The sequence below is a fragment of the Podarcis gaigeae genome, assembly GCF_964106915.1.
Source record: "Podarcis gaigeae genome assembly, chromosome: 10".
NCBI classification, from domain to species: Eukaryota; Metazoa; Chordata; class Lepidosauria; order Squamata; family Lacertidae; genus Podarcis; species Podarcis gaigeae.
In genome coordinates this window covers 3812545-3840175 of record NC_139686.1, presented here as the reverse complement: position 1 = coordinate 3840175, position 27631 = coordinate 3812545, and the positions used below count along the sequence as shown (strand labels likewise).

Here is a 27631-nt window from a genome sequence, read left to right as displayed (position 1 = left end):
AGGTAATGGTTATCTCTTTGATGTCTGATGGGAGGGCATTCCACAGGGCGGGCGCCACTACTGAGAAGGCCCTCTGCCTGGTTCCCTGTAACCTCACTTTTCACAGTGAGGGAATTGCCAGAAGGCCCTTGGCACTGGATCTCAGTGTCTGGGCTGAACGATGGTGGCGGAGACGCTACTTCAGGTATACTGGACCGAAACCGCTTAGGGCTTTAAAGGTCAGCACCAACACTTTCAATTGTGCTCGGAAAGGTACTGGGAGCCAATGTAGGTATTTCAAGACTGTCGTTACGTGGTCTCGGCGGCAGGTAGCAGCGCTCACAGCTTACGGACTGCACCGTGTAACAGGTGTCTGGCCCAGCAGCCTAAGGCGGACAAGCCACTGAAACAGGCATTCAGAATCCATTCATTTCATAAAACCTGCAGGGCTCAATCTCTGTGTTTGTGTATGTGTGTGTGTTTCTGTTTTGCCCAAGGGTCTGGGGGTGGGAGAGAGCTCTTTAGCATGATGCTTTTAAAACAATTAAATTATCAACAAACAAACCTGATGATACGAATAGCAACGTCAGGTGCTACCGGGGGGGGGGGGGGAAGGGGGCCTACTCGGAAGTAAATACTGCATCCAGGCGCAATTAGCGCTGATTTAAGGTGCACCAAGACTGCCTAAAAACCTCACCAAAGATATGCAACAAAGCGCTTCGTTGCAGAGGGGAGAGTTTGTGCACCGTGGAGGCTGGAGGGCTTCTATTCTACATGAGGGGGTTGGGGGGGGCGAGGAAAATGTGCTCCGTGGGGGGGGCAGGGAAGGCAAGAAAAGGAGCTGAGCTCTAACTATAGGCTCCCACGCTTGAGCATGCCCGACTCGGTGGGGCGGACCACCCTCTCTCCTGGAGGAGGAGGAGGAAGAGGAGGAGGAGATTCCCATCCACGGCGTGGCCTCCCGCGCTCCTGAACGGGAAATCTCTGCAGCCCAAGACTCTCTGCGAGGCAGCTCCTCCCTTCCTGCCTTGAGCCGCCGCCAGCCGCGCCCCGTCCCCAGTTATCTGCTGCCTGCCAAGCCCCGCCCCTCTTCATTGTCCTTCCCTTCTGTTTATTCCCTTCCTCCATCCCTCGCTTTTTCCCCTCTCTTTCCTTTTTTTTAAAAAATATTTTCTCTTCCCCTTCTTTTTTCCCACCCTTTCTCCCCGCCCTCCTGGGTTAAAGGATTTGAGCAATGGGTCTGGAGGTGGAGCTCATTGGAGGATTAGCCCGACTCGCCCGCCTCCCTCCCACGGCACACTAGGCAACGTCCGGCGGCACACTAGTGTGCCGCGGCACACCGGTTGGGAAACACTGCTCTAGATGGTGCTAAAGGACCAATCACATCAGCATACACCCGCTGAAATGCTCTGTTGACCCTCGAGGTGACCTGGTTGGCGTTCTTCTCAGCTACTCCTGCAAAAGAAATCATGTTAGAATCACAAGAATTACATTCCATGTAATCACTTTGATCAAAAGTCAACAAATACAGTCCATCTTTCTCTTTGGCAGAAAGATACAACTCTCCATCTTTGTAGATTTCGCAGTGTTGATCATCATAGGACAGTTTTAGTCCCTTCTTGGTAATCTGCGAAACGCTGAGCAGATTGTACTTCAACTCTGGAACCAAATAAACATTGTTTATAGTCAAGTTCAGACTTTTAAGATACACAATTCCAATTCCGGTGGCTTCTAGCTCTTGACCGTTGGCCTGTTGTACAACGAAGCTTTGCTTCTTAAACGACGAAAATAGATCCCTGCGATGGGTCATGTGAACCGTCGCTCCCGTGTCCAAAACGAAAGAATTCCCCACTTCTGGTGTGGCTTTTAGGGACATCAAAGCCTTTGCAGGCTTCGTCTGTGACTTGGCATGACCTCTGCCTGACGCCTCAGACTTCGTGGAGCTTCCCTTGGCTCCTTTGTTCTGACGTGGCTTCCTGCAGTACCGCTGAAGATGCCCAGTCTGTCCACAATTGAAGCATCGGACAACGTTCAAAGCTACAGCGTCTCCTTCAGTAGCTACAGCAGTGGGGGTGTCAGAACTCCGTTCTTGTCTCCCCCTGTCCTTCACTTCCAGTGCGGCAAGTCTGTCATGTTCATTCAGAACTACGGCAAAGACCCTCTCCGAAGTCAATTCATTCGCTGGGAGAGACCCCAGCTGACTGGCAACGGTTTTGTAAGTCCGATTCAGGCTGTTTATCACCATGAAGCAAAACACTTCCTCCTGCAGACGGAAATTGCGTTCCACCATCTGTTGATGCAGAAATTTCATTTCCATCAGGTGCGCTTGAACATCTCCATCAGGCGCAAGCCTCAGGTTGGTCAGCTTCTCAAAATACAGCAACGCTGAAGAACCTGCATCTCTCTGATGTGTCCTTCTCAGCGTGTCCCAAACATCTTTCGCGTGCTGTAAATCTTGTATATGGATAAGTTGCGAGTCTGACACGCACAGAATTATAGCAGTTCTGGCCTTCACATCCTGTGACTCCCAAGCACGCGTTGGTGCTGCAGGGATGGGGTTCTCAATCACCCCAAACAGTCTCTGATTCTGTAGCAAGGCCTTCATCTTAATAGACCAAGATGCATAATTGTCACTGGTCAGGAGGGGCGGAGAAGGCAGACCTCCCTTCTTTGCATCCATTTTGAGTCCTTGCATTGACTCTCAAACACAAGCCTCTAAAATCCAATAGCTGGCTTGTTTACACTCTTGTGCACCTGGCAGCTATAACACTGGCCGCTTGGAAAGTCCCCTTCCAACAGTTCGTTTGGGCCTAAGTCAAAACAAAACTTGTTTTGCCTCTCTGAGGCATAGCCTGACTGTACAGCCCTTATCTTGAAACTGGCCTGCGTTGCTAAGCAACAACATTCCTTTCCTTGGACAGGAAAAACCACAGGAATGTTTGGAATGCAGAGCTCTTCTCTCTCGGAGCTGTTTTTCCCAAACGTTGCTCCCTTGAAGCAGAGAATGAATCAATCTGCATGCACACTTCTAAGCCCGAAAATCTCATACCTGGGCTCCGTAGCTTGGCTTTCAGCTTCCTCTGGTCAGCTTCTGGCTGCAGAGATTCAGCTTTCTCACTTCAGGCTTCCATGGAGCGATGAATACAGTAGCTCTGCCACTTCTTGATGCAGACTCCCATGGATTGAAGAAAACCATCAGCTCTGATACCACTGTTGGAAATCTAGCCCGGTCAGAGGTGTGTGCCTATCTGTCCAGGCACCGGCTGAATTCCTTAGACCTCCCTCCGGCGACTCCCGGCAGGAACAACACAAGGTCCGTTCCGGCGATTTTCCTCAGGCTGTGAGAAAAACACACCAACTGCTTCTCCTCCTTCCTGCTCCCTGCATATCCCCAGGGAGGGGAATCAGACACAGACAGAAATGTAACTACATGCTTTTATTCCTGTCTTTAGCAGTCATACAGTAAAAGATGTCTGCTCTCTTCAACAAACAGAGAGAAACTCCAAGCTCCACCCATGTACATCCTGTACAGGTCATATGACACACACTGAGCTCACATCCTGTGCTCAATAAGGAGAATGGACTGCCCTTCGTTTCCATGGCAACAGTCACAAACTTCCTGTTTGGCTTTCCAGCCACAAGCAGCTGACTGAGCTGCTAGAGCCTTTGCTTGCTGCAGCATTGCTGCTTTAGAATAACACCACCAACATTAATTAGTCGTGTATATGATGTGCTGAATGTGTCCGTGGCATTGCTTAATAAACAACTAGGTAGGGAGCCCAAATCCATGCTTCAAAGAGACTATATAGTGGAACCTCTACTCACGACCACAATCCGTTCTGGAGGCCGTCCTTATGGCGAAACGGGACACTGGGAGAGACGCCATTGTGCGCTTGCACGAACGGCAATCGCCGCTCCTGCGCATGCACGAACGGCGAGTGGCAGCAAACCTGCTGGTTACTTCCGGGTTTGCTGCAGTCGCAACCTGGAACGTCCGCGAGCGGAGGCGGTTGTAAGTAGAAGTTCTACTGTACAATGATCTACTGGCAGTGATTTACCTGAACAGATAATTTGGCCATTAAATCCTGCCGTCCAGTCAGCGCTTCCCTGTGTAGTTCTGCTTAGGGGCTGCCCTGGGCAGGAAAAACAGAGTTGCAGTGGTCCTGCCATCCGTGTGAGATAGAGGGATAAATCAAGTCCAGAGACAGTTCGTTGCTATCTCTAAAGATGTTTATTTACACAGCAATAAATCCATCAGAACTTTCCGGCATCTCTCCGTGCTAAAAGCACACGCAGTCTCTCTGCTGCTTCTTTCAGTCTAAAGTGAAACCAACTCTCACAGACAAAGACAGACAAAGCCTGTGACGTACGGCCCTGCGTCAGGCCCCTCCCCAGATACAGGACACCAAGGAGTTTTAACCCTGTAAACTCCAAACTCCACACCCCTCTTGCCCTGCATCTGGGGAAATAAGCAACAATGCTCACTCCAAACACAGACCTTCACAGAACTCCTCATGCTTCTGGAAGGATAATGGCTTCGTGAAGCCATTAGCGAGGTTCATGGTTGAGGGACAGTATTTTAGAGCAACTAGCCCCTCACGAACGCTCTGACACACATTCTGAAAACGTATGTCCAGATGTTTGGTCCTGGCCTTGAATTGCACCGTCTCGGCCAATTTGAGACACGGTTGATTGTCTTCGTGCACCACGATGGGCACACAATGTTCCCCACAGAGTTCCTGGACCAAACACACATAGAACTCCAGCTCTCTGCAAACCTCAGATAGCGCACTGAACTCAGCTTCAGTAGATGAAAGCGCTATGAGACTTTGCTTCTGGGACCTCCACCCAACTACTGAGTTCCCAAACTTCACCACTAGGCCTGACACTGATTTGCAGTCCTCAAGGTTAGCCCAATCTGAATGCACCCAGGCGGTCAGCTTGACACCACCCTCAGCTGACATCTTGAGGCAAAAGTCTTTGGTATCTTGCAGGTAACGTAGCACCCGTTTAATACCATTCCAGGCCTGCACACTAGGACTTGAAGCCTCTCTACTGAGCAGATTGACAGCAAACGCTATGTCTGATCTGCTCCACTGTGACAGATACAGCAGACTACCCAGAGGTGATTGAAAGAGTTCAGTATTTCCGAACACAACACGTTCTACTTGCTGACATTCTTTCACGTATCCAACTTCCATGGGTGTTCTGCAACCTGCACACTCAGACATCCTGAACTTCTCAAGCAACTGTTCAATCTTACCTTTCTGGCTGAGCAAAAAGCTTCCATCTCTTGCTCTCGTTATCTCTATGCCTAGATATGACTTGACATCTCCAAGCTGCTTGAGCTTGAACCGTTTTCCAAGCTCCTTAGCAAACTCCTCCACTTGTTTACCTGTCTGTGCCATGATCAAGATATCATCAACAAAAATCTGAGCAGCTTGCTGCATCTTACCTGAACCTTTAAGGTAAAGACAGCTGTCCGCAATACTTCTCCTGAAACCTAGCTCTTCTAAGGCTTCATTCAGACACATGTTCCAATTTCTGGCAGATTGGCGTAATCCATAGATGGATTTGTGCAACCGCCACACGATGCCTGGCACACTGACTTCAAACCCTGGAGGAGGAAGCATGTACAACTCCTCCTGGAGGTCTGAGTTCAGGTAGGCAACATCCACATCAAAATGGTTCACCTTCCAACCTCTCTGTGCAGCAACTGCTAAAAGCGTCCTCAAAGTTTCAGCCCTCGAGGTCGGCGAATCGACCTCTGTGAAGTGGACACCCTTCTTCTGTGTGAATCCTCGGGCTACTAATCTAGCTTTATACTGTGGTTCTCCAGCTTCTGTGGGTTTAAGATGGTAAACCCACCTGCAACTCACAGACTGCTTGCCAGCCGGCAACTGTGTGAGTGAGAACACACCAAGAGACTCCATTGAGTTCATCACCTTCTGCATCGCCTCGCGCCATTTGCTAGCTTCTTCCTGAGGCAACTTCTGAACATCCTCAAAGGATTCAGGTTCATATCTAGCCACACCTACCCAGACGCTAGTGGCTTCATACCTTTCCGGTGGCTTTCCTTTGGTTGACCTTGCTGACTTCCTCAGCGTAAACTCTGGAACTGATTCTCTTGGGTCAGCCACACCATCCCCTGTGTCAGAAACCTCCCACTCTGACCTGCTGCACCTTTTAGGCCTCACAGCTGGTTCTGCAGGTGAGGATGGCTCACTCCATGGCTCAGACTTGACAGAGACCTGTGGAGGGGTCTTGGGACTCCCTTTTGGAGAGGTTCAGAGCCTCTCCCTTGGAGATCCCGGTTCTGGACTCTGTGGCTGTGGAGTGTGCACCTCAGCAACAGGTTCAGCTTCGTCGTCGTCCTCTTCCTCATCTGAGTCAAACAGAACATCCGGGTTCCCGTGAAGACGTTTCCACCCACTCTGCTCGCAAAACTCAGCACTGCCGCTAATAAGCAGCTTAGACTGGTTGCCAGTAGGGTATGCGAAACGCCACGCCTTTGAGCCCGGCTCATAGCCTACAAAGATCATTTTCCTAGATCTTGGTTCTCCCTTTCTGCGAGTGGCCTTTGGAATGAGGACCCAAGCCTCACAGCCAAACACACGCAAGAAATCCACTTTCGGTTTCTTCCGATGCAGCAGAAAGTAGGGCGTGTCTCCCACACTTGAATTGAACACCCTGTTCTGAACCAAGCATGCCGTGTTATAACTCTCGGCCCAAAAGCGCTGTGGCAGACCCGAGTCTGCCAGCATAGCATTCGCTGCTTCCTGTAGGGTGCGATGTTTTCTCTCCGCAAACCCCATTCTGTTGCGAACTGTAGGGGGCAGTCAATCAATGACTGATACCTTTCTGCCTGAAGAAAGATTGCAGCGCAGAACCTGTGAACTCCGCCCCCCGATCAGATTGAAAGGAAACCACCCTGGCGGAGAAACGCAGCTCCACCGCTGTGATCCAATCCCTGATCAGTGCAGCCGCCTCCCACTTGTGTTTAAGTGTAAACAGCCAGGTGTGTTTCGAAAAATCATCAATCAGAACCAAAACATGCTTCGATCCACTTAAAGAAGCTACCTGCATCGGACCACATAAATCTGCATGAACCAGCTCAAAGGGTTTGCTGGTGCTCCTTTCTGACCTGGGATATGTGCATGTTGTAATCTTTGATTGCTTACAAGCTTGACAATCTAAGTATTCATCACATGCCTTGAACCCACACCCAATTGTGTTCTCTGCGGCTTTCTTAACATATGACCAACCTGCATGCCCAAATCTGCGATGCCACAAATGTAAACAATCATGGTGTGGTGGTACATTTGCACACTGCACTTGTGCTTCTTCGGGGGACTCTGCAACAGTAGCATCAGTGACAGGCATCTGCACCAGAAAGAGCCTGTCCTTCCCCTCAACACTGTGGAGCTTCTTCCCATCCCTGTAGAAATAACACATATTGTTAGTAAACACCGCATCAAAACAATCAGCAATAAGAGCTGATACACTTAAAAGAGAATGTGCAAGCTCGAGGACCACAAAAGCTTGCACCTCATGATCTATAAAGGGACAGTATAAAAAACCAGTCTCAGTTAACTGTCTCTTAGAACCATCTGCCATCAAGACAAAACGTCCTATTTTAACTGTCTTGCAATTTCTCAGGAGCCCACCACTAGGCTGTGGGTTGCTCCCGTATCGACAACAAGAGATAAAGTGGCTCTCCGGCTGTTTTCCAAGGTTGCCATGGCAACGCTTGCACCCCCACCGGGGCCTCTGCCAGTGTCAGTGTCCTTCGTGGTTGCCATGGTTGCAAGGCTCCTGCTGGTGTTCTCATGCTTCGCCGTCTGAGAACCGTTGCTTATCTGCCTTAGCAGGTGGCTGACCTTGCATTCCAGAGCCTCTGCAGAACAATGCCCTTCGCTGTTGGGCTTCGCCTCAGAGCACAAACAACTCTTGGAGACTTTGGCTTTCCCAGAGCTCTTGGATCGGCCTGCACCCCCACTCCTGGGTGCCCAGCTGCCTGAGGAACTGACTGCAACTGCCTTCCTCTTCCCAGCTCTCAGCCTCTCTCCTGGACCATCACACAGACGTGTCGAAGCATAGAAACAGCTTCCCGGAACAGTCCCAGCCCCCTCTGGGCTTGGTGCTCTCTCTGAGCATCCTCTAGCCCCCTCTGGTCTGGCTCCCACTGCGGCCTGACATGCCGTCTTCAGTGCCTGCCACGTGACTCAGAGCTTCTTCCCTTGAAGATTTGGCAACAGTCAAGCATCAACACTGGCCCTTAAAATGGCTAGCACCCTTTGCTCTCTTTCTAGAGCATCAGCCACGTGTGGTTCACAAGCTTCCACTGTGCCTGCAGACTTCTCAACCTCTGCAGCTGCAGCATTGGGCTGGGCAAGAACTGGATTCCATAGCTGTTTTTCTTCCAGCCAGTAGTACATGCGCTTTGACCAGGCTTCCCACTTGGCCCCATTGAGTCTTTCACCGGAGTAGCTCTCATGGCCTTGCTGTGGTTGAGCAGCCTTCTTCCTCCCCCCCCCCCCCCGGGGCTTAAGCGTTGCCAGCTAGCTGGTCTCCGAAGCAGCCTCCTCTTGGCTCCGCTCTCCACCAGCGTCTCCCACTGCCCTTCCTGGCAGGAGCTCAAAGCAGCTCAAAGCTGGCAGCCTTCTTCCCTCCTCACACTTGGCAGGAAACACAGAAGACCCATAACCTTTGGCCATTAAATCCTGCCGTCCAGTCAGTGCTTCCCTGCGTAGGTCTGCTTAGGGGCTGCCCTGGGCAGGAAAAACAGAGTTGCAGCGGTCCTGCCATCCGTGTGAGATAGAGGGATAAATCAAGTCCAGAGACAGTTCGTTGCTATCTCTAAAGGTGTTTATTTACACAGCAATAAATCCATCAGAACTTTCGGGCATCTCTCCGTGCTAAAAGCACACACAGTCTCTCTGCTGCTTCTTTCAGTCTAAAGTGAAACCAACTCTCACAGACAAAGACAGACAAAGCCTGTGACGTATGGCCCTGCGTCAGGCCCCTCCCCAGATACAGGACACCAAGGAGTTTTAACCCTGTAAACTCCAAACTCCACAGATAAGAGCATCCATCTAGCTCAGCACCCTGTTCTCACAGTAGTCAACCTATGGGAAACAGGATGCAGAATTTGAGCATAAGAGCACTTTCCCCTCCTGGGGTTGTTTATAATTGCTCAATTACACATTGAAATGGAGCATAGGAGCCAACTCCAAGGGGCCCTAAGAGCTTCGACCTCCACAATAAAATATTTGAGAGGGCCAGGACCCCATAAAGTTGATGGGCATTCCCATTCAAATGGTGTGTGTGCATTGCATCATGTGATCAATTATGCAGGGCAGGGCATATCTACGCCCCCACCATATTTTATTCAGGTTGGCACCCCTGAAATGGAGAAAACCTGTATATATATTGGTGGAGGGTTTGACACTGGGAAATTCCATGGATGCAGCTGACGCTCTCTCCGAGCTCTAACAGATTAATAACTAACTGCTGGTGTTCTCTGCTAACACTCAAGTGAGTGTTTAACCTTAGATCATGTGAAGGGATTCAATTGCAAATCTCCTGTTAGTCTTTCTCTGGACGCCACAGAAAACATAAGAACGCGATCCTGGTGCCTCTCCATGGAGCTGCATAGTCTTAGGCTGGATGCAGGCTATGGGAGAGACAGAGCTTTGATTTTGGCTCTGATCGTAATTCTATATTTAAGAAGAACTTATGCTTGAATATGCATATGTTTTATACCACTTTTTGGAGGTATCATTGCTTGCTTTTGTTACCTGTTTTGAAGAAGTTCCAAAGGGCAGGCGTGCTTGGGCTTGAGAGGCTGTTGTTGTGAGGATATATGCAGCTTCATGGAGGAAAGGCGGGGTATTAAAAAAGCAATAAATAAAAACATAATCCTCCGCCACACACACTTTTGCCAGTCAGTTGCTCTCTACAGCTCTCCATTTGCTCTGCTATGGCTCTTAGCCCACCAACACATAACAACACCAACAGGAGGCTTAGGAGGTCCACCGGAGAGGCTGATTTTTAAAAAATATATCTTTAGTTTAGACAGGCTACTAAGAGATTGTGAACAATGAGCAGAGAGGGTATAAAGAGATTTATTCTTCCTCTCTTACAAAGGGGTTGGTTTTCTAGGACCAAAGCAAGCACACCTTCAAGCACCCCACAATCATCCTATGGAACTCACCGCCACAATATGTGATCTTGGCCTTTAGGTCAGGCAGGTTTTTTAAAATGATGGCTCATAGAGAGAAAATTTGTCTCCCAACAAGTATTAGCCATGACTTGGTAGAAACGCCGAGAAACAATAAAAATATCACTACTACTAATGATTTTCTTTTTGTGCCTGCCAAACAGCAGTGTCGTGCTTATGATAATATTCTATTCTCTTGTTAACTATGCTGTTTTAAATGTGCATTTTATATTTGACTTCACTTAGCAATGCTTTCTTTTGAAATGTTAAAGATTTATTTGTGTGTTAACTTTGTTTGTGTTCTGTGGATGACCTCCGTTGTAATGTTTTATTCTGAAATCTTTAAGATAATATTTTAGTGTCCTGTTAACGATCTTGCTTTGACTGTATACTTTATATTTGACTTTCTTCAGAAATGCTTGATTCTGGATTGTTTTATTAATGCTTAATATGCTGTAAACTGTTTTGAGGTTTTTCTTAAAAACATAAAGCAGTATAGAAATGAAATGAATAATAATAATAATAATAATAATAATACAACCAATTTATTAACCACCTTCTAAAGCAGTGTATTAAGTAGCAACCCCCCTTTTCTTCCTCTGTGACTTCTGCTGTGCCGTCTAAATGCCCTGCCTTACTTCTACATCCATGCATGATATTTCTAACCCAATCTTCACCAATCAAGCACCTGGAAGGAATTGCACTCAAATAACTACGGCTTTTTAATAAATCTATTATATAACATTGAAACTGATATAGTAAAACTTAACACTCCTGCACTGCAGGGGGTTGGACTAAAGGATGTTTTCCAACTCCACAATTCTTTGAATCCATGATTGTTGGCAAGCAAACCCTGCAAATTTCAAACCCAGCCAGTTTATTTCGTCCTCCCGACGGAGACCCATCCATTTCCCTTCCAACCTTTCATGTGCATTTGCCTCCACTGAGAGCCTCTGAAAGATTAGCAAAGCCAAAGAGAACTACTTACCTTTTTGTCTCACTGCCTTTCCCCAATAAACTTGTCCAGGGCAAGGGAAACTTTTGTTCCTTCTGCACAGGTTTCTATATACAGAGACTGCCAGGGAGAGGCATGTGCTGGCAATGCAGTCATCAGTCACAACCTATTAGAACGACAGTTTATTTTTCCAGGTGAGCAGTGACCTGTGAACCAGGAACTCCCAGTGAACTGGTGTAGGGTGCATGGAGAATCTAATATTAAAAGCTGAAGTTCTGCGGCAAACCACAGGACAGACATAAACGATTGGGACATTTCTTTCAATTCTGATCACTGGTCCATTGAGCTCACTACTGGGTCTAAATGGGCAGTCAGACTAGGATTGCCATATTTCAAAATTGCTAAGTTTTGGGGGGCAAAGTTGTTGAGCTTTGCCATTTTTGAACTATTTTTCAATGGAAAATTGGCAAAAACGACACTGCTGCCATATGTCTGGATTTTCCTGGACGTTTTTCCGATTTACACCCGGACACTGCTGCCGACTGTAGTATTCCGGATATGTCCAGGAAATTCGAGACTTATTGCAATCCTAACAGAATCTCTCCAGGGATTCAGGCAGGAGTCTTTCCTAACCCTGTCAGAAGATGTTGGGGATTGAACCTGTGGCACTGTGGTCTAAACCACTGAGCCTCTTGGGCTTGCCGATCAGAAGGTCGGCGGTTCGAATCCCCGCGACTGGGTAAGCTCCTGTTGCTCTGTCCCAGCTCCTGCCAACCTAGCAGTTCTAAAGCACGCCAGTGCAAGTAGATAAATAGGTACCATTGCAGGGGGAAGGTAAATGGCGTTTCCATGCTTCTGGTGAACCAGAGCAGTGCACGGAAATGCTGTTTACCTTACACTCTTCTACAAATGTTTTTAGAAACATTTCCTCACCAAGAAAGCTTACCAATACAGTGTTCAGAGCTAGTGAACAGAAAACCCCAAATTCCAACAGAGATCTGAAAGAGTCTTTCATATAGGATGGTACAATTACCTTATGACCCTCAGAATTCATTGTGAGATCTATGCTATAGAACAGTGTTCAATTTGTGTTGAGTTATGATGTTCCCTAAAATTGTCAGCCTTACCCATCACATCAGATGCTCATGATTCAGAAATGTTTGGCTAGAAGGAAATGTCTCCTTGATCCAAAGGACATTCTGTATTTTTCCGTGTATAAGACGAGGGTTTTTTCTTATGAAATAATGTCAAAAATGGGGGGTCATTTTATAAAAGGACGGTGCAGAGTTGGGACGGGGGAATTGGTTGCTGCTGCAAGCAGGAGTTTTTCTGCGGCAATTGGGCGGGTGATTGGTGGCTGCGGCAAAGGCTGCTGTCAAATGGCTGTTGCAGTGGCAATTGGGCGGCGGCTGGCAGCAAGCGGACAGAAAATTGGTGGGTTTGGTGATGCGTGCAGTTGCCATCGTCAGTCTTGCGGGTGTGTGATTTTTTTGCAATCCCCCCCCCCCCAAGAAAGCTCAACAACTCTGGGCAATCTCCCCCCATTTTCTTAATTTTGTGTCCCCTAAATAGGGGGTGTCATACACGGGGTGGTGGTTTATAGATGGCAAGCAGTTATTAGATTTTTAGATAAGGTGATTAATTCCCCGAAGAAGAAGAAACCTGCAACTAATCCATTTATATTAGTATATTACTTTGGTTTGAATGAACCTAAAGACATTCCCACATAATGTACGGGAATATGTATGGGAATATGTATGGGAATATGTATGGGAATATGTATGGGAATATGTCTGAGGGTGCGACAGGTGTCAGGGGGCCAAAGGGGAAAGAACTGCACCAGCGGGGTTACTGGAATCCTTACCGACACCGGGGAGGCCCTGGGAGGTGGTGCCCATTGATTTTATGACAGATCTGCCCAAGTCAAGGGGAAAGGCAGCGGTGATGGTGGTGGTCGATCTACTGACCAAAACGTGTTACTTCGTGGCCTGCTCCCATGTGGTGTCAGCCGAGGAGACAGCCAAGCTGTTTGTGGATCACATTTTTAGGCTGCATGGAACTCCGTTAAGGGTCATCTCTGATTGCGGTTCTAGCGTAAACTCATGAGCCTGCTGCAGGTAGAGGTGAGCTTCTCGATGGCTAGGGACTCAGAAACCAACGGGCAGGCCGAGAGAGTGAACGGCATATTGCAGCAGTACCTACGCTGCGACGTCAGTGAGAGGCAGAATGATTGGGTGGGTGGAGAAATTGGCGCTAGCTGAGTTTGCGTATAACAACGCTGAACATGTGTCCACGGGGATGAGCCTCTTTATGGCCAACTATGGGCCTTCCCAGGGCGTGGAGAGGAGGAATGGAGTGTGCCAGCTGCAGAGCAATTTGCAGAAGATATGGAGATTGCTATTGTGCCTATCAGGTGGTTGCTTGAGAGCGAACAGGCAAGATCCCTCACTGGTCTTTTCAAAAGCTTTATGATTGGTGTGAAGCATTTACATTGCAGAAAGCCTCAATTCCATGTCTTGCTCAGTCACTAGCAGAATCTGAGAGTGGGCGGTCCTTAAACTTTCCCCAGCAGAGTAGTTTCTTGACCCCCAGCCGACACCTCCCCTCTCTGCGTGAAAACCTACTGTACAGGGAAGGCTTGGGTAAAGGGGGACCTCCCTCCTCCCCGCTTTGCTCAGGCACGGTGCCTTGGCTCCTCCTTGCATCCTCCGGGCCCTGCAGCTCTTCCCCACTAGAGGCGGGACCTCCCTCCTCCGCTGAGGAAGTGCTGCTTCCCACGATCTTTGGAGGCTCTCTGTAATCCATCTGCCCTTCCACCTCTCGCCTCTGAGCTGATGGCAGTTCCCTGACACAGACTGATGCAGAAGCACAGGGCAACAGGACATTTACAAGAGGGGCAGGACTTTTGCATCCTCTGTACACTGTGTCCAGACTTCCACCCAGGAAGTTTGACCCCCAGAAGCGCAACCCATTGTCTCTCAAGACAGAGGAATGCCAACAACCAACAACAATTTTTTAAAATGTTCCCCTTGGGGCAGAAAAGCAATTTCTCCACGACACTCAGGTGGAGAGGCCAGAACTTCTGTAAACCAAAGATGCTATGAATGGATGAAAGGAGGGGAGACAGAGAAACTCCAAGCCCTTGTGCTGATTTGAGAGAAAGTTTACTAGTATCAGAGGCCAGAGAAGAGAAGATCTGACCCACAGGCAGCCTATGGGAAAGGGGCATTGGAAGGCAGAATTCAGCTCCATATTCCTCAAAGGTCACTGAGCGTGTTGAAGCCTCCATAAACGGCTGCTCTCAGTACCTGGAATATCTGCAGAGATAGGAAAGGGCAGTTTCACAGTCACGGTCATTCCACTGCAGGTAATCTAGAGGGGGAAAGAGAGAAAAGGTGTCAGGTGTCCCTGTCCATTCATGGCTTCTTCCCGCTGAAAGAAAATCTTAATTCAGACCTGGCAAAATGATCCCGATAAATTAAATTGGATGGCAGTTTCCACTCCACACATTTGACCAAGCGATTTTTGTTTTCATTGTAATTGACAGAATCAAAGGACAATTCCGGACTGCAGCGATTTATGTAGGAAATGGTTCAGTTTGGTTTTGTATTTTTTGTTAATGTTTTATTTATTTCAGCCAAACATAACTGTGCATGAGTGTTAGTTTGTGTATGAATGGGTTAAGATCATAGAGGTGTGCTCCTGGGTTCACTAGGTCATGCCCCCTCTTCTCTGATGAAGGAGTAAGTGAAGTCTTCACTCCTTGTCCCCCCCCCACACTCTTTGCACCATGGTCAAAAAAGACATGCCTACATGGGCTCCAAGCTTAGAGCACATGGTTGAAGCTACCATTTTGCATTTACTACCCAAGAATATTCTGCCTGTGTTTTCCTTGCTGCTGCTTGGATAAACCAAAGCAGGTTGGGGCACCTCCAAGAGACTATCTATCTATCTATCTATCTATCTATCTATCTATCTATCTATCTACCTATCTATCTATCTCTATCTATCTATCATCTATCTATCTATCATCTATCTATCTATATCATCTATCTATCTATCTATCTATCATTTATCATCATCTATCTATATCATCTATATCTATCTATCTATCAATCTATCAATCTATCTATCTATCTATCTATCTATCTATATCTATCTATCATCTATCTATCTATCTATCTATCTATCTATCATCTATCTATCATCTATCTATCTATCTATATCTATCTACCTATCTATCATCTATCTATCTATCATCTATCTATCTATCTATCATCTATCTATCTATCTATCATCTATCTATCTATCATCTATCTATCTATCTATCTATCTATCTATCTATTTATCATCTATCTATATCAACTGTCTATCTATCTATCATCTATCTATCTATCTATCTATCTATCTATCTATCTATCTATCTATATCAATCAATCATCTATCTATCTATCTATCTATCTATCTATCTATCTATCTATCTATCATCTATCATCTATCTATTTATCTATCATCTATGTATGTATGTATGTATGTATGTATGTATGTATGTATCATCTATCGTCATCTATCTATCATCTATCATCTATCTATCAATCATCTATCTATATCATCTATCTATCTATCTAATTTCAGATCGAAGTTTTACAATCACATATCCAACATACAGCATAAAGAAGCTCCTGAACTTCGCCCCCCCCCCCCTTTGTGGGTCCTTTTATGAACTATTTTCTCCTGCATCTTTTATAATAATCCAAGTCCAAATGTTTTACCTCTCCATTGTATCCCAAATTTGCCATTAAATTACAAGTGTTCTTCCAATCCTATTAAGATAAATTATAAATTTTCCCCATTCCTTATTAGAATTTTGGTCTTCCTGATTTCTGATTCTTCCGGTCATTTTTGCCATTTTGGCATAATCCATCCACTGAAATCTGCCACTCTTCATCCACGCGGTTTCATACATAAATTGTCTTTCCTGCTCCATTGGGACCCGAGAGACTTTCTCGAAGAAGAAGAAGAAGAGGAAGAGGAAGAGGAAGAAGAAGAAGAAGAAGAAGAAGAAGAAGAAGAAGAAGAAGAAGAAGAAGAAGGGGAGTTTGGATTTGATATCCTGCCTTTCACTCCCTTTACGGAGTCTCAAAGCGGCTAATGTTTTCCTTTCCCTTCCTCCCCCACAACAAACACTCTGTGAGGTGAGTGAGGCTGAGAGACTTCAGAGAAGTGTGACTGGCCCAAGTTCACCCAGCAGCTGCATGTGGAGGAGCGGAGACACGAACCCGGTTCCCCAGATTACGTGACTACCGCTCTTAACCACTACACCACACTGAATAGGCAGGTCACCGGTTCGTGAAAGCCTCCCTTCTGCTGACATGGCCAACTGACCTGCTGGTTTGCTCAGGTAGGAGGTGGCTAGGGACACGTTCTTCTTCTCTATGCACTCACCCTTGGACTGCGTTCAACCAGGCCACAAGTGGCATACAGTATAGAAGAAGATGACTGCTGGCACTCCCAAAGGCATATTGTGATACACACACCCCCCCCTTCTCACCATCAGTTTTCAGTTCGGCACACTTCTCAACGCCACCTGTCCCACTGGGCTCCCCGGGTGCCCATGCAGTGTATGGGAGTGGAGACATGTCCACCCACTGCCACTTGGAGATCTGTAGAGACAGAAAAAGAGACAGGAAATTAAGAGTTAGTTAAATAATTGAGATTTAGAACCTTAAGATAAGTTAAGAAATTTTATTTTAATTGGAATACGGTGTTTTAATAACGATGTTAGAAAACTGCTGCGTTTAAATACAAGGAAATTCAGATGACAGGGATCAGAGGTAGTCCAAAACATGTTTATGATGTTAGAAGTTTAAATAACCAATTAATTTGTATTGATTAGGTGTTTGTTGACAAGTATTTTCCCCCTCTTTTTCCTATTTACTTTTTTGTTAAGTTTGTGGTTTTGTTTCTTTCTTTTTTGTCGTAGTACGTGTTATATTTGTAAGAAACTTAATAAAAACTATTTTAGAAAAAAGAAAAAGAGACAGGGGCCTTCACATATATTCCTTCACTCCCTGAAGGAATATATGAAAAAATAGGGTTCCGAAACTGGAATATTAATAGATAACGTGTAAAACGCACAGGGGTAAGGAAGGAAATAATAAAAGAATCAGCTGAACAATGATTAAATTATAACAACACAACAAGATGGAAGAAGTAAGAGAGAGAGAGAGAGAGAGAGAGAGAGAGAGATCAAACATGGGTGAAGGGGAACGAGGGGTATAGGGGAATTTGAAATATTATTTATAATATAAAAGCTTTAATATGATATTTCTTTAATATACAGCTTTAATATAAAATTGGGAAAGGAGTACGACAAGGCTGTATATTGTCTCCCTGCTTAATTAACTTATATGCACAATGCATCATGCGAAAGGCTTGGCTGGATGAATCCCAAACTGGAATTAAGATTGCCGGAAGAAATATCAACAACCTCAGATATGCAGATGATAAAACCTTGATGGCAGAAAGTGAGGAGGAATTAAAGAACCTTTTAATGAGGGTGAAAGAGGAGAACGCAAAATATGGTCTGAAGCTCAATATCAAAAAAATGAAGATCATGGTCACTGGGCCCATCACCTCCTGGCAAATAGAAGGGGAAGAAATGGAGGCAGTGAGAGATTTTATTTTCTTGGACTCCATGATCACGGCAGATGGTGACAGCAGTCACGAAATTAAAAGACACCTGCTTCTTGGGAGAAAAGCAATGACAATCCTAGACAGCATCCTAAAAAGCAGAGACATCACCTTACCAACAAAGGTCCGTATAGTTCAAGCTATGGTTTTCCCAGTAGTGATGTATGGAAGTGAGAGCTGGACCATAAAGAAGGCTGATCGCCAAAGAATTGATGCTTTTGAATTCTGGTGCTGGAGGAGACCCTTGAGAGTCCCATGGACTGCAAGAAGATCAAACCTCTCCATTCTGAAGGAAATCAGCTCTGAGTGCTCACTGGAAGGACAGGTCCTGAAGCTGAGGCTCCAATACTTTGGCAACCTCATGAGAAAAGAAGACTCCCTGGAAAAGACCCTGATGTTGGGAAAGATGGAGGGCACAAGAAGAAGGGGATGACAGAGGACGAGATGGTGGGACAGTGTTCTCAAAGAGACCAACATGAGTCTGACCAAACTGCAGGAGGCAGTGGAAGACAGGAGTGCCTGGCGTGCTCTGGTCCAGGGGGTCATGAAGACACGACTAAATGACCAAACAACAACAACAACAACATGTGATTGTAAATTTAAGTCTGCTGCAACTGGATTTCTTATGGACTGTTCCAATCCTGATTGTATTGGATTTGTGACCATTATGCTCATTTGCCTTCAGTAGCAGTAAAGCTCTGCTGTGTGAAATATTAATTGCCTCGGGTCTATTTTTGGGAATCCTGCAACGTGTTTAAATTTTTACTCTGCTAACTATCTGCTGGAATCTGCTCTGGATCACTATGAGTAGAATTTCATGACAAATCTCAGGGTTGTGGGTTCAATGAAGATTTCTTCATTGCAGGGGTTTGGATGAGGTGGCCTTTCTGGTCCCTTCCCTCTGTACAGTTCTATGATTCTATGGCCTTTATGAATCTAAGTCCATTCTTCTGTCGAACAGCTGTTACCATCAGAAAATAAGAAAAACAAAGGAAACAATAGGCTATTAAAAAATGATGCAGAGAAATTGTGCTGCACCTTCCAAAAAACCAACACAATAAACCAGTGGAGGACTACAGTCTATTTAAGGTCCCTAAAATTCTTCTATGGCTTGGATTAAATTCTGAGCTGGGGAAGAGCTGCCAATTTCTTGACCTTTCAATTTTCCCCTATTCAGCATGATGGAGTGTGAGCTTATGGTATAACTGAAGAGATATCTAGTGTGCCAAATGGTACGAATGGAGATATGTCTGAAGTGTGAGCAGAACCAGATGGTACGTGACTCTGAAGACAAAAGATAAAGAGGTTATTGAGTCAAAGATAAAGAACTATTGAGCCAGTTAATGGACTGGGCAAAACTGGATGGATGAGTTAATGGACTGCACCAAAAGCAGGATGTGACAAATGTCTGGGTGAATTAGAGGTCAAACTGAAGACATGTTGAAACAAGCAAGCTATTCATGGAGACAGCATGGCAGCATGACAGAAGCCAGACTGTGGGAGACTCTTCATGAGGACATCATGAGGGACCAGCGTAACAAAGGGAACATGATTCATAAGACCACTGCCATCCATGACTTGATCATGGATGGAGGACTTGACCTGGCATGTGTAACAGAGACTTGGTTGGATGAAGCAGATGGGCCTGTCCTTGCCGCTGCTTGTCCACCAGGTTTCTCTTACGCACAGCAACCCAGGTCATGTGGGCGGGGAGGGGGGGGTTGCAGTGATTTTTAGGAAGTCATTAGTTTGCACCAGGCGTCCTATTGGGAAGACCCAGTTTTCTGAGTGCATGTTCTGGAAGTTGGGCAATAGGGGCAGTACAGGATTCCTTTTGGTGTACCGACCTCCCCGCTGCACCAAGGATTCCCTGCCCGAGCTGCTTCAGGTCGTGGCGGATGTTCTCCTGGAGACACCTAGCTTGGTCGTCCTAGGGGATTTTAACATCCATGCCGACACGACCTTACAAGGGGCCGCTCGGGACTTCGTGGAAAGCATGGCCTCCATGGGGCTGTCCCTGAATAAGTCTGGCCCAACCCATAGCCGCAGACATGCCTTGGACCTGGTGTTTACCTCTACGGATGTTGGTGATCTGACACTAAGTAAAAGCGAAACGAAAGAAGTGCCATGGTCAGATTACTTCCTGGTGCAACTGGACTTCTCTGCGACCCATCCCCTCTGCAGGGAGGTGGGACCGATTCGGATGGTCTGCCCCCGCCACTTAATGGATCCAAATGGTTTCCAGAGAGTGGTTGGGGATGCTTTATCCCATGTTGATGGCCTTTCAGCCGATTCCCTGGTGGCCCGCTGGAATGTGGAGTTAACCAGGGCTATTGACTGTTTGGCTCCGAAGCGCCCTCTCCGATTGCATGAAGCCCGGAGAGCTCCATGGTTTTCCATGGATCTGAGGGCAATGAAACAATCGTTGAGACGGCTAGAGCGCCGGTGGCGGATAACTCATTCTGAATCTGACCGGACACGGGTTAGAGCTCAACGTCGAGCCTACCAAGTGGCGATAGCGACGGCGAAGAAGACTTTCTTCGCCGCCTCTATTGCATCTGCAGAAAACAGCAGCAGGAGACTCTTTCAGGTGGTTCGCAATTTAGCGGAACCACCTGCAACATCAGGACCCAGTACGGGCCACATGTTCTCCTGCAATGATTTCGCAAAGTTTTTTGCAGATAAAATCGCTCAGATTCGGGAAGAAGTAGACTCCACCGTGGGAGCAGGGCCGGGGCGGGAGAGTGCTAGAGTCCTGTCTGGTCAAGTTGTGTGGGATCAATTCCAATCTGTTACCTCCGAGGATGTGGACAGGCTGCTTGGACGAGTGAAGCCAACCACCTGTCTCCTGGATCCTTGCCCATCCTGGCTTATAAAAGCTAGCCGGGAAGGACTGGGCGATGGGCTTCGTGGGGTGGTGAATGCTTCCCTCCGTGAGGGAGCCTTCCCAGACCCGCTGAAAGAGGCGGTTATTAAACCGCTTCTTAAAAAACCATCTTTAGATGCGGCCACAATGGCCAACTATCGCCCAGTCTCAAACCTTCCATTCTTGGGCAAGGTGATTAAGCGAGTGGTTGCTGAACAACTCCAGGCACGCCTGGAAGAAGCAGACCATTTGGATCCCTTCCAGTCGGGATTCAGGCCTCATCATGGGACTGAAACTGCCTTGGTCGCACTGGTTGATGATCTCCGGCGGGCTAGGGACAAAGGTGAGAGCTGTTTCCTAGTTCTGCTGGATCTCTCAGCGGCGTTTGATACCATTGACCATGACATCCTTCTGGACCGTCTTGAGGGGCTGGGAGCTGGGGGCAGTGTCATACAGTGGTTCCGCTCCTTCCTCCTGGGCCGTGTTCAGAAAGTGGTGGTGGGGGATGAGTGTTCAGACCCCTGGCCGCTCACTTGTGGGGTGCCTCAGGGTTCTGTCCTCTCCCCCATGCTTTTCAACATCTACATGCAGCCGCTGGGAGGGATCATCAGGAGGTTTGGGCTGGGTGTTCATCAGTATGCAGATGATACCCAGCTCTACCTCTCTTTTAAATCAGAACCAGTGAAGGCGGTAAAGGTCCTACGTGGGGCTACCTTTGAAGGTGACCCGGAAACTACAACTAATCCAGAATGCGGCAGCTAGACTGGTGACTGGGAGCGGCCACCGAGACCATATAACACCGGTCTTGAAAGACCTACGTTGGCTCCCAGTACGTTTCCGAGCACAATTCAAAGTGTTGGTGCTGACCTTTAAAGCCCTAAATGGCCTCTGTCCAGTATATCTGAAGGAGCGCCTCCTCCCCCATCGTTCTGCCCGGACACTGAGGTCCAGCTCCGAGGGCCTTCTGGCGGTTCCCTCACTGCGAGAGGCCAAGTTGCAGGGAACCAGGCAGAGGGCCTTCTCGGTGGTGGCGCCCGCCCTGTGGAATGCCCTCCCATCGGATGTCAAGGCGATGGACAACTACCTGACATTCAGAAGACATCTGAAGGCAGCCCTGTTCAGGGAAGTTTTTAATATGTGACATTTTAGTGTATTTTTTATCTCTGTTGGAAGCCGCCCAGAGTGGCTGGGGAAACCCAGCCAGATGGGCGGGGTACAAATAATAAATTATTATTATTATTAATAACATTGATTCCTATGAGAGAGGAGACTATTGAAGAAGCTGCAAAGCAAGGAGCATTGGCTGTCCGACTGCAGAGGAAAGCCACCCAACAGACTCTTAAGAAAGGCTGATCACCTTTCTTAGTGGGTCCAACCATCTGGTGAGTATGAATGAGAGGAGTGAAGGAGTCCTTATTAGCTCTTACCAGTTAATCAATAAAAGGTATTCTGAAGAGATTTGTGTCATTCTGTCTTTCTTGAAAACGCTCTGATCCAAAAAGAACTTAGCTGTCGCTCTTATGACAGGAGCACTGGGAAGGAGGAAGTTAAGAGGCTGTAGCACCTCAACAGTGATGGCAGAGTTGCCTCTCCTCCATATAATAATAATAATAATAATAATAATAATAATAATAATAATAATAAATTTATTTACACCCTGCCCATCTGGCTAGGTTTCCCCAGCCACTCGGGGAGGCTTCCAACAGAATATTAAAATACAATAAGGAAGGGTGGAGTGGCCTTTGTTCCCTCACGGTCCTTGGACCTTCTCCTTCCCTCTGTGGAATTCGATCCTATCCCAAGTAGCAAAGAGCAGGGAATGACACGTCCTGTTCCACCGCCTGAGGAGAAATGAGAATGTGCTGCCCCTCCTCATTGCTGCCAAAGGCATGGGTGGCAGTGCCTGCGAAGCAGCAGGAAGGGTTTCAGCAAGCTCTCGTGAGATTTTGACAAGGTCACATGTGATCTTGCCAGTAGCAGGCGCTGCTGCCAGCGCCTTTTCTCTTTTGTTGACAGAGGTGGTGTGGAGTGACCGTGGCAGTGCCACCTCTTGGGGTTCTGCCATGACTGCTTCACCCCACCTCAGGGAAGGGCCAGTCCTGTAAGAGAAGCTTCTCTCCATTTAGTTGAAGAAGTGATGGGGATACTGTTCTCCACACTGCATGGCAGTGAATTTTCAAATATTTGAAAATTTCTGGCACAGTGGCCTCTTCTTCTAACGTAGGGCACACTTTCTTGGTTCAACGGCATCTTCCTAAGCTTTTGATCTGCAGTTTCCTCAGGCACAGAATATGGAGAGGAAGAAGAAACAAAACAAAACAAAACTAGAAGCTTCCTGTACACACCTCACTCGCCTTGTGGGCAAACAGCCCAATCCAGACTGCAGAATTTTTTTCTTGATTGAAACGAATATAGGCTGCTATTGACTTCATCTCCTGGTCATCAAGGATGGAAGCCAGATGTGCTCCTTGCTTCTGTGTTTGGCAATCTGCCTGAGAGAGACAAAGAGTTAAGGTTTTCACCCTAGAGGGTGCCCTCTTTGACTCCATCCCACCCCAGGGGGATGAATTTCAGTGGCCAGCTTGGGTTGGCAGGATCAGCCCCACAAAGTATCTAGGGTTAGGGCTCCAGGTGAGCTCAAACATTCTTGAGCATAAGGATCGCAAAATTAGAAACGGCATCTTTACTTACGTCTACTTTGTGTGATATAGACTCTTATGCCTCTATGGAATCAGCACTGAATTTTATTTGATAACAAATCAGATAGAAAGAACAAGAGATCGTTTTGCCTGTTAGTGGTTTGTGTTTTTAAATAGACCTTCTCTTCCCACCACCACGCTGTGTACGGCACATAAATGCGTACCTTCCTTTTATAATTTTGAGTGCATTGGGTCATGATTACTCCTTGAGAAGATTATTAGGAAAATGCTTTGAGAATTTTCTTAGTAGTTGAACAGACTGCAATATTCCAAGAATAGCTTCTTACCTCTGCATCATTCCAAGATAGGGGATTCTCAAATAATGCATAGCAACTTTCACCAAAGAACATCCATTTCTCTGGGCAGGGACTTGCCTCTGTGCCTGCTAGAGGAGAGAAAATCTTGGTGAGGGGGTGTAGCAAAGTCATGCCCTTAACTGTAATTTAAGTACAATCAAGGAATTTCAATTACACTTAGTGTTATATACTGAGTTGAATAGGATTCAAACTGCAGCAGTCTGATTGGTCCTAGAACAATAGTATTCAGAATACAGCAGTCTGATTGGTCCTAGAACAATAGGATCCAAAATGCAGCAGTCTGATTGGTCCTAGAACAATAGTATTCAGAATACAGCAGTCTGATTGGTCTTAGAACAATGCAGCAGCATGTGCTTTTTTCACGGAGTGAAGCCGCATTGCTGTTGGTGGAGAGCGCTGACTTTTTCCTGTGGACAATTGGACTTTAAACAACCACCCGTGAGTAGAACGGAAAATTGGATCTTTAAATATCTTAATTTGGCATCGAAACGGGAAGGTTTTAAACAGGAAGTCCGCCTTCCTCTTTTGTAAATAGATTGAAGCAAAGACGTTACAAGCTAAAGTCTTGGAAAACCTTTGGCAAAGGATTAAATTTCCATCGGTTAAAATCACCAAACCCCCCTTGGAAGCAGGAGAAGAGGGGGGAAATTTTGAACCTAGGGAGCCTGCAGGAGAGAGTGAAAAATCAAATTACCACCGCTCTGAACCTGGAAACGGGCTGCTAGAAAGAGTGACGTTTTGGGAGAGTTCATTGACTGTGAACAGAACGTATTTGACAGCTAACTAAATATTAGCTGTCCATTGTCCTCTTCTGCGTTTAAAAAGGAGGAAAAGTAACTGAAAATTGAAACTATCTTTATTGCTTGAGTTGTGTTTGAAAGGATTGATACAAGTGGAGACTGTTTCCCTCTAGAGGGAGCTTTTGAAACTGTTATAGGAGTGGAACTGGGGAATCTCCAGCTGCAAGATAAGAAATTGTGAGAACCAGGACCATTTAAGAATGTTGACAGGAGAAGCCATAGTGACTGTACTATGTAAGATAAGCTATTTGCTGGAACAGCTTCACAACAAGACAGATGATATGACTATTAAAATTCTTAACTTGGAACAAAAAGTGATTAATCTGAGACAAAAAGTGAGCACCAACACAGAAATAATTCAGGACTTGGTACAGGAATCTTCTTTGGCAGGACAAATTGGGGAGGAGAAGGAGAAAGCTGTTGTTGATGAACCTAAAGTAATACAAGCGGGATCCTTAGTCTTACAGAAGCAAATTGAGGACTATAAATTGAGGCCTTTTAGGATTGAATCTAGAAAAAGTCAGATTTTGAGGATCGGATCCCAGCTTGGACTGAAGAAGGAAAGTTTGAAAGATCCCTCTATGCAGGGATTAACTAACTTCTGGGACATGGACTTGGGTCTGGAGGAGATTGAAGTTCTGGGGATCTTTGGATTTGGAGGAATCTTGAAACATGTCCTGAAACACTTTATGGATCTTAGCTTCAACTATGGAAATTTGGCTGACCTGTCCAGAAGGAATAAAAGTATTGTTAAGTCGGAGTCTTCCTGAGATCTGCTCTTTAGCATTAAAGAATATGAAGAAGACCTGCAGAAGGGACCTGGAAAAGAGTTAACAGCCTCGGATATAAGATCTCCAGGTTGATGGACTATATGGAATTGACGGAAAGGACTGGCAGAATCCGAAACCAGGGAGAGGAGATGGTGGAAGAAGATTGGAAAATTTAAAGTTTATATATAGAAATACTGTAAAATTAATGAGTGATAGAAAAATGGTGGAATGAAATTTTATGGCCTTAGCAGAAATGTTATAAGGAGTTAAGCATATATAAGTATTTTATCTTTAATGGAAAATAAGGTTAAAAATATGTTAAGATATTTATATTATGATAGAAAATAGAGAAAGATGGAAAGGATTTGCTGAAACAATTAATAGAAGTGGAATACAAAAAGGGTATGGAAAAGGTGTGGTGTATGTTTTTAATTGTTTTTTGTTTTGTTTTGTTTAAGGTTAGGGTGGGTTAGGGTTTTGTTTAGTTTAGTTTAATGTGTTTAGTTTAATGTGTTTAGGTTGTGTTTTATATATTGTATTGTATTGTTTCTTCTCTCTTTTGTTTTTTTCTCTTGTCTTTTTTTCTTTTCTTTTCCTTTTTTGTAATCTTTAAAAGTAATAAATATTTTTTTTAAAAAAAAAAGAACAATGCAGCAGTATGATTGGAACCACTCAATCATGCTACAGATAGAAGTGAATCCACAACCTGATTGGCTTACAGGAGAATTCCGGAATTAGCCAATCACGTGCAGCCCATTGTGTAAATAATGTATATAAGCAGATACTCTGAGGGGGCATTCATTCATTTTCCTCCTCACCACTATGAGCTGAATAAAGAGCATGAAATCACTTTGCGACTCTGAGTATATTTCGCTTAGAATCATAGAACTGTAGAATTGGAAGGGACCCAATAGTCCAACACTTTGCAAAGCAGGAATCACAACTGAAGAACATCAACCAAACTCTGTTTAAAACTTCCAATGAAAGAAAGTCCACCAGCTTCTGAGGGAATCCATTCCTCTGTCAAATGCAGAGTTGTCATACAACCTGAATTTCCTGGACATATCTGGAACACTGCAGTTGGTAGCAGTGTCCGGGCAAAAATTGTCAAAATTTCGGGGGGAAATTTGGACATTTGGCAAGCCATGTTGGCAGTGTCGTTTTCATCAGCTTTCCATAAAAATAGCTCAAAAATGTCAATTATCGATGTGATTTTGCCCAAAGCTTTGCATAAAAATAGCTCAAAAATGTAAATTATCTATGTGATTTAGCAAAATAAGCTCAGCAACTTGGGGCAAACAGCAACAACAACAGCTCAACAACTTTCTGTCTGGATTTGAAATATGTTTGAAATATGGCAACCCTACTCGAACAGCTCTTGCTGTCAGAAAGTTAACCCTGATGTTTAGTTGGAATCTCCTGTCATTGGTTTGAGTCCCACCCTCTGGAACAGCAGAAGACAATTGTGCTCCATCTTCCTTGCGTCAGTCCTTTAGATATTTGAAGATGGCTATATTTAAACATTTATACTGAGTTATTTGTGTTGAATTGCTTGCTTGAGTGAACGATTAATTGCAAAGCAGAAAATGCAATCCTATACAAGCTGCATTCAATAGGTTTACCCCCTTAAACTGCAATCCTATAACACCTAATTCACCAATGGGCTTATCCACATTGGAACAAAATATGGACCCCACCACAGTGTTGGCCCAAAACTTTTCCATTTCACATAGGGTGGTGTTGATGGTGTTCTTATCTGGATTTTCCAAGAATTGACCTCTCCTCTCTGCATTTAAAAGGGGAAGGTCCAGGACAGCACTGGGGTGAGGAGAACGTCATGTGGACATCTCTACATCAATGGTGAGACCTCCACATTTTCCTCCAGTGTGGACGTGCCATGTATATAAAATATAACTTCTTGTGGGGAAGAGTAGGTCAGAATTCAGATACAGATTTGCTCAACGCTGCGTGCGGAGTTCTTTGTGTGACATCACACAGGGTGTGATGACTATAATGAAGTGACTATAGATACAGGCAAAGACTAATTTGGGAAGAGGAGTCAAGAAGCACCTGAAGGAGGTGGTAGATGCACATTCAAGGGCATGAGGACAATTGGACTCTGTCATGCTTGATCCACAGTAGATTGTACTCAGGACATGTTCTACTGGTCCTGGATAGTCATTGATAGCCTGTTCCTCCATGAGAAAAGTGATTTGGGGAAAACAAAGCCAGAAGGATTTCTTTGTTACGGGAAGACCTTGTATCTGTGGTGTGTCTGGGAGAGAAGTGCTTTTACTATTACCTGCCACCTGATCCTCGTTTTAACTGGA

At 45.8% G+C, this 27631-nt stretch overlaps 2 protein-coding genes across 5 annotated transcripts in view; both read right to left on the bottom strand.

Annotated features, from left to right (window-relative positions):
- Positions 1 to 27631, bottom strand: part of TYMP (thymidine phosphorylase) — a 242030-nt gene that overhangs the window by 69904 nt on the left and 144495 nt on the right. The gene's annotated exons all lie outside the window — the stretch shown is intronic.
- LOC310826240 (C-type lectin-like) overlaps positions 14305 to 27631 on the bottom strand; it is a 27116-nt gene continuing 13789 nt past the window's right edge. For 2 of the 4 annotated variants that reach the window (XM_083701014.1, XM_083701011.1), the window contains 4 exons: positions 23702 to 23796; positions 23061 to 23207; positions 16708 to 16819; positions 14305 to 14528 (listed from right to left, as the gene is read on the bottom strand). In XM_083701014.1, coding sequence (XP_083557140.1) covers positions 14458 to 14528; positions 16708 to 16819; positions 23061 to 23207; positions 23702 to 23796 — 425 coding nt within the window. In that variant the 3' untranslated portion in view covers positions 14305 to 14457. Of the gene's footprint in view, positions 14529 to 16707; positions 16820 to 23060; positions 23208 to 23701; positions 23800 to 26958; positions 27204 to 27631 lie in introns of those variants that run through there. The other 2 variants (XM_083701012.1, XM_083701013.1) reach the window with 2 other exon arrangements.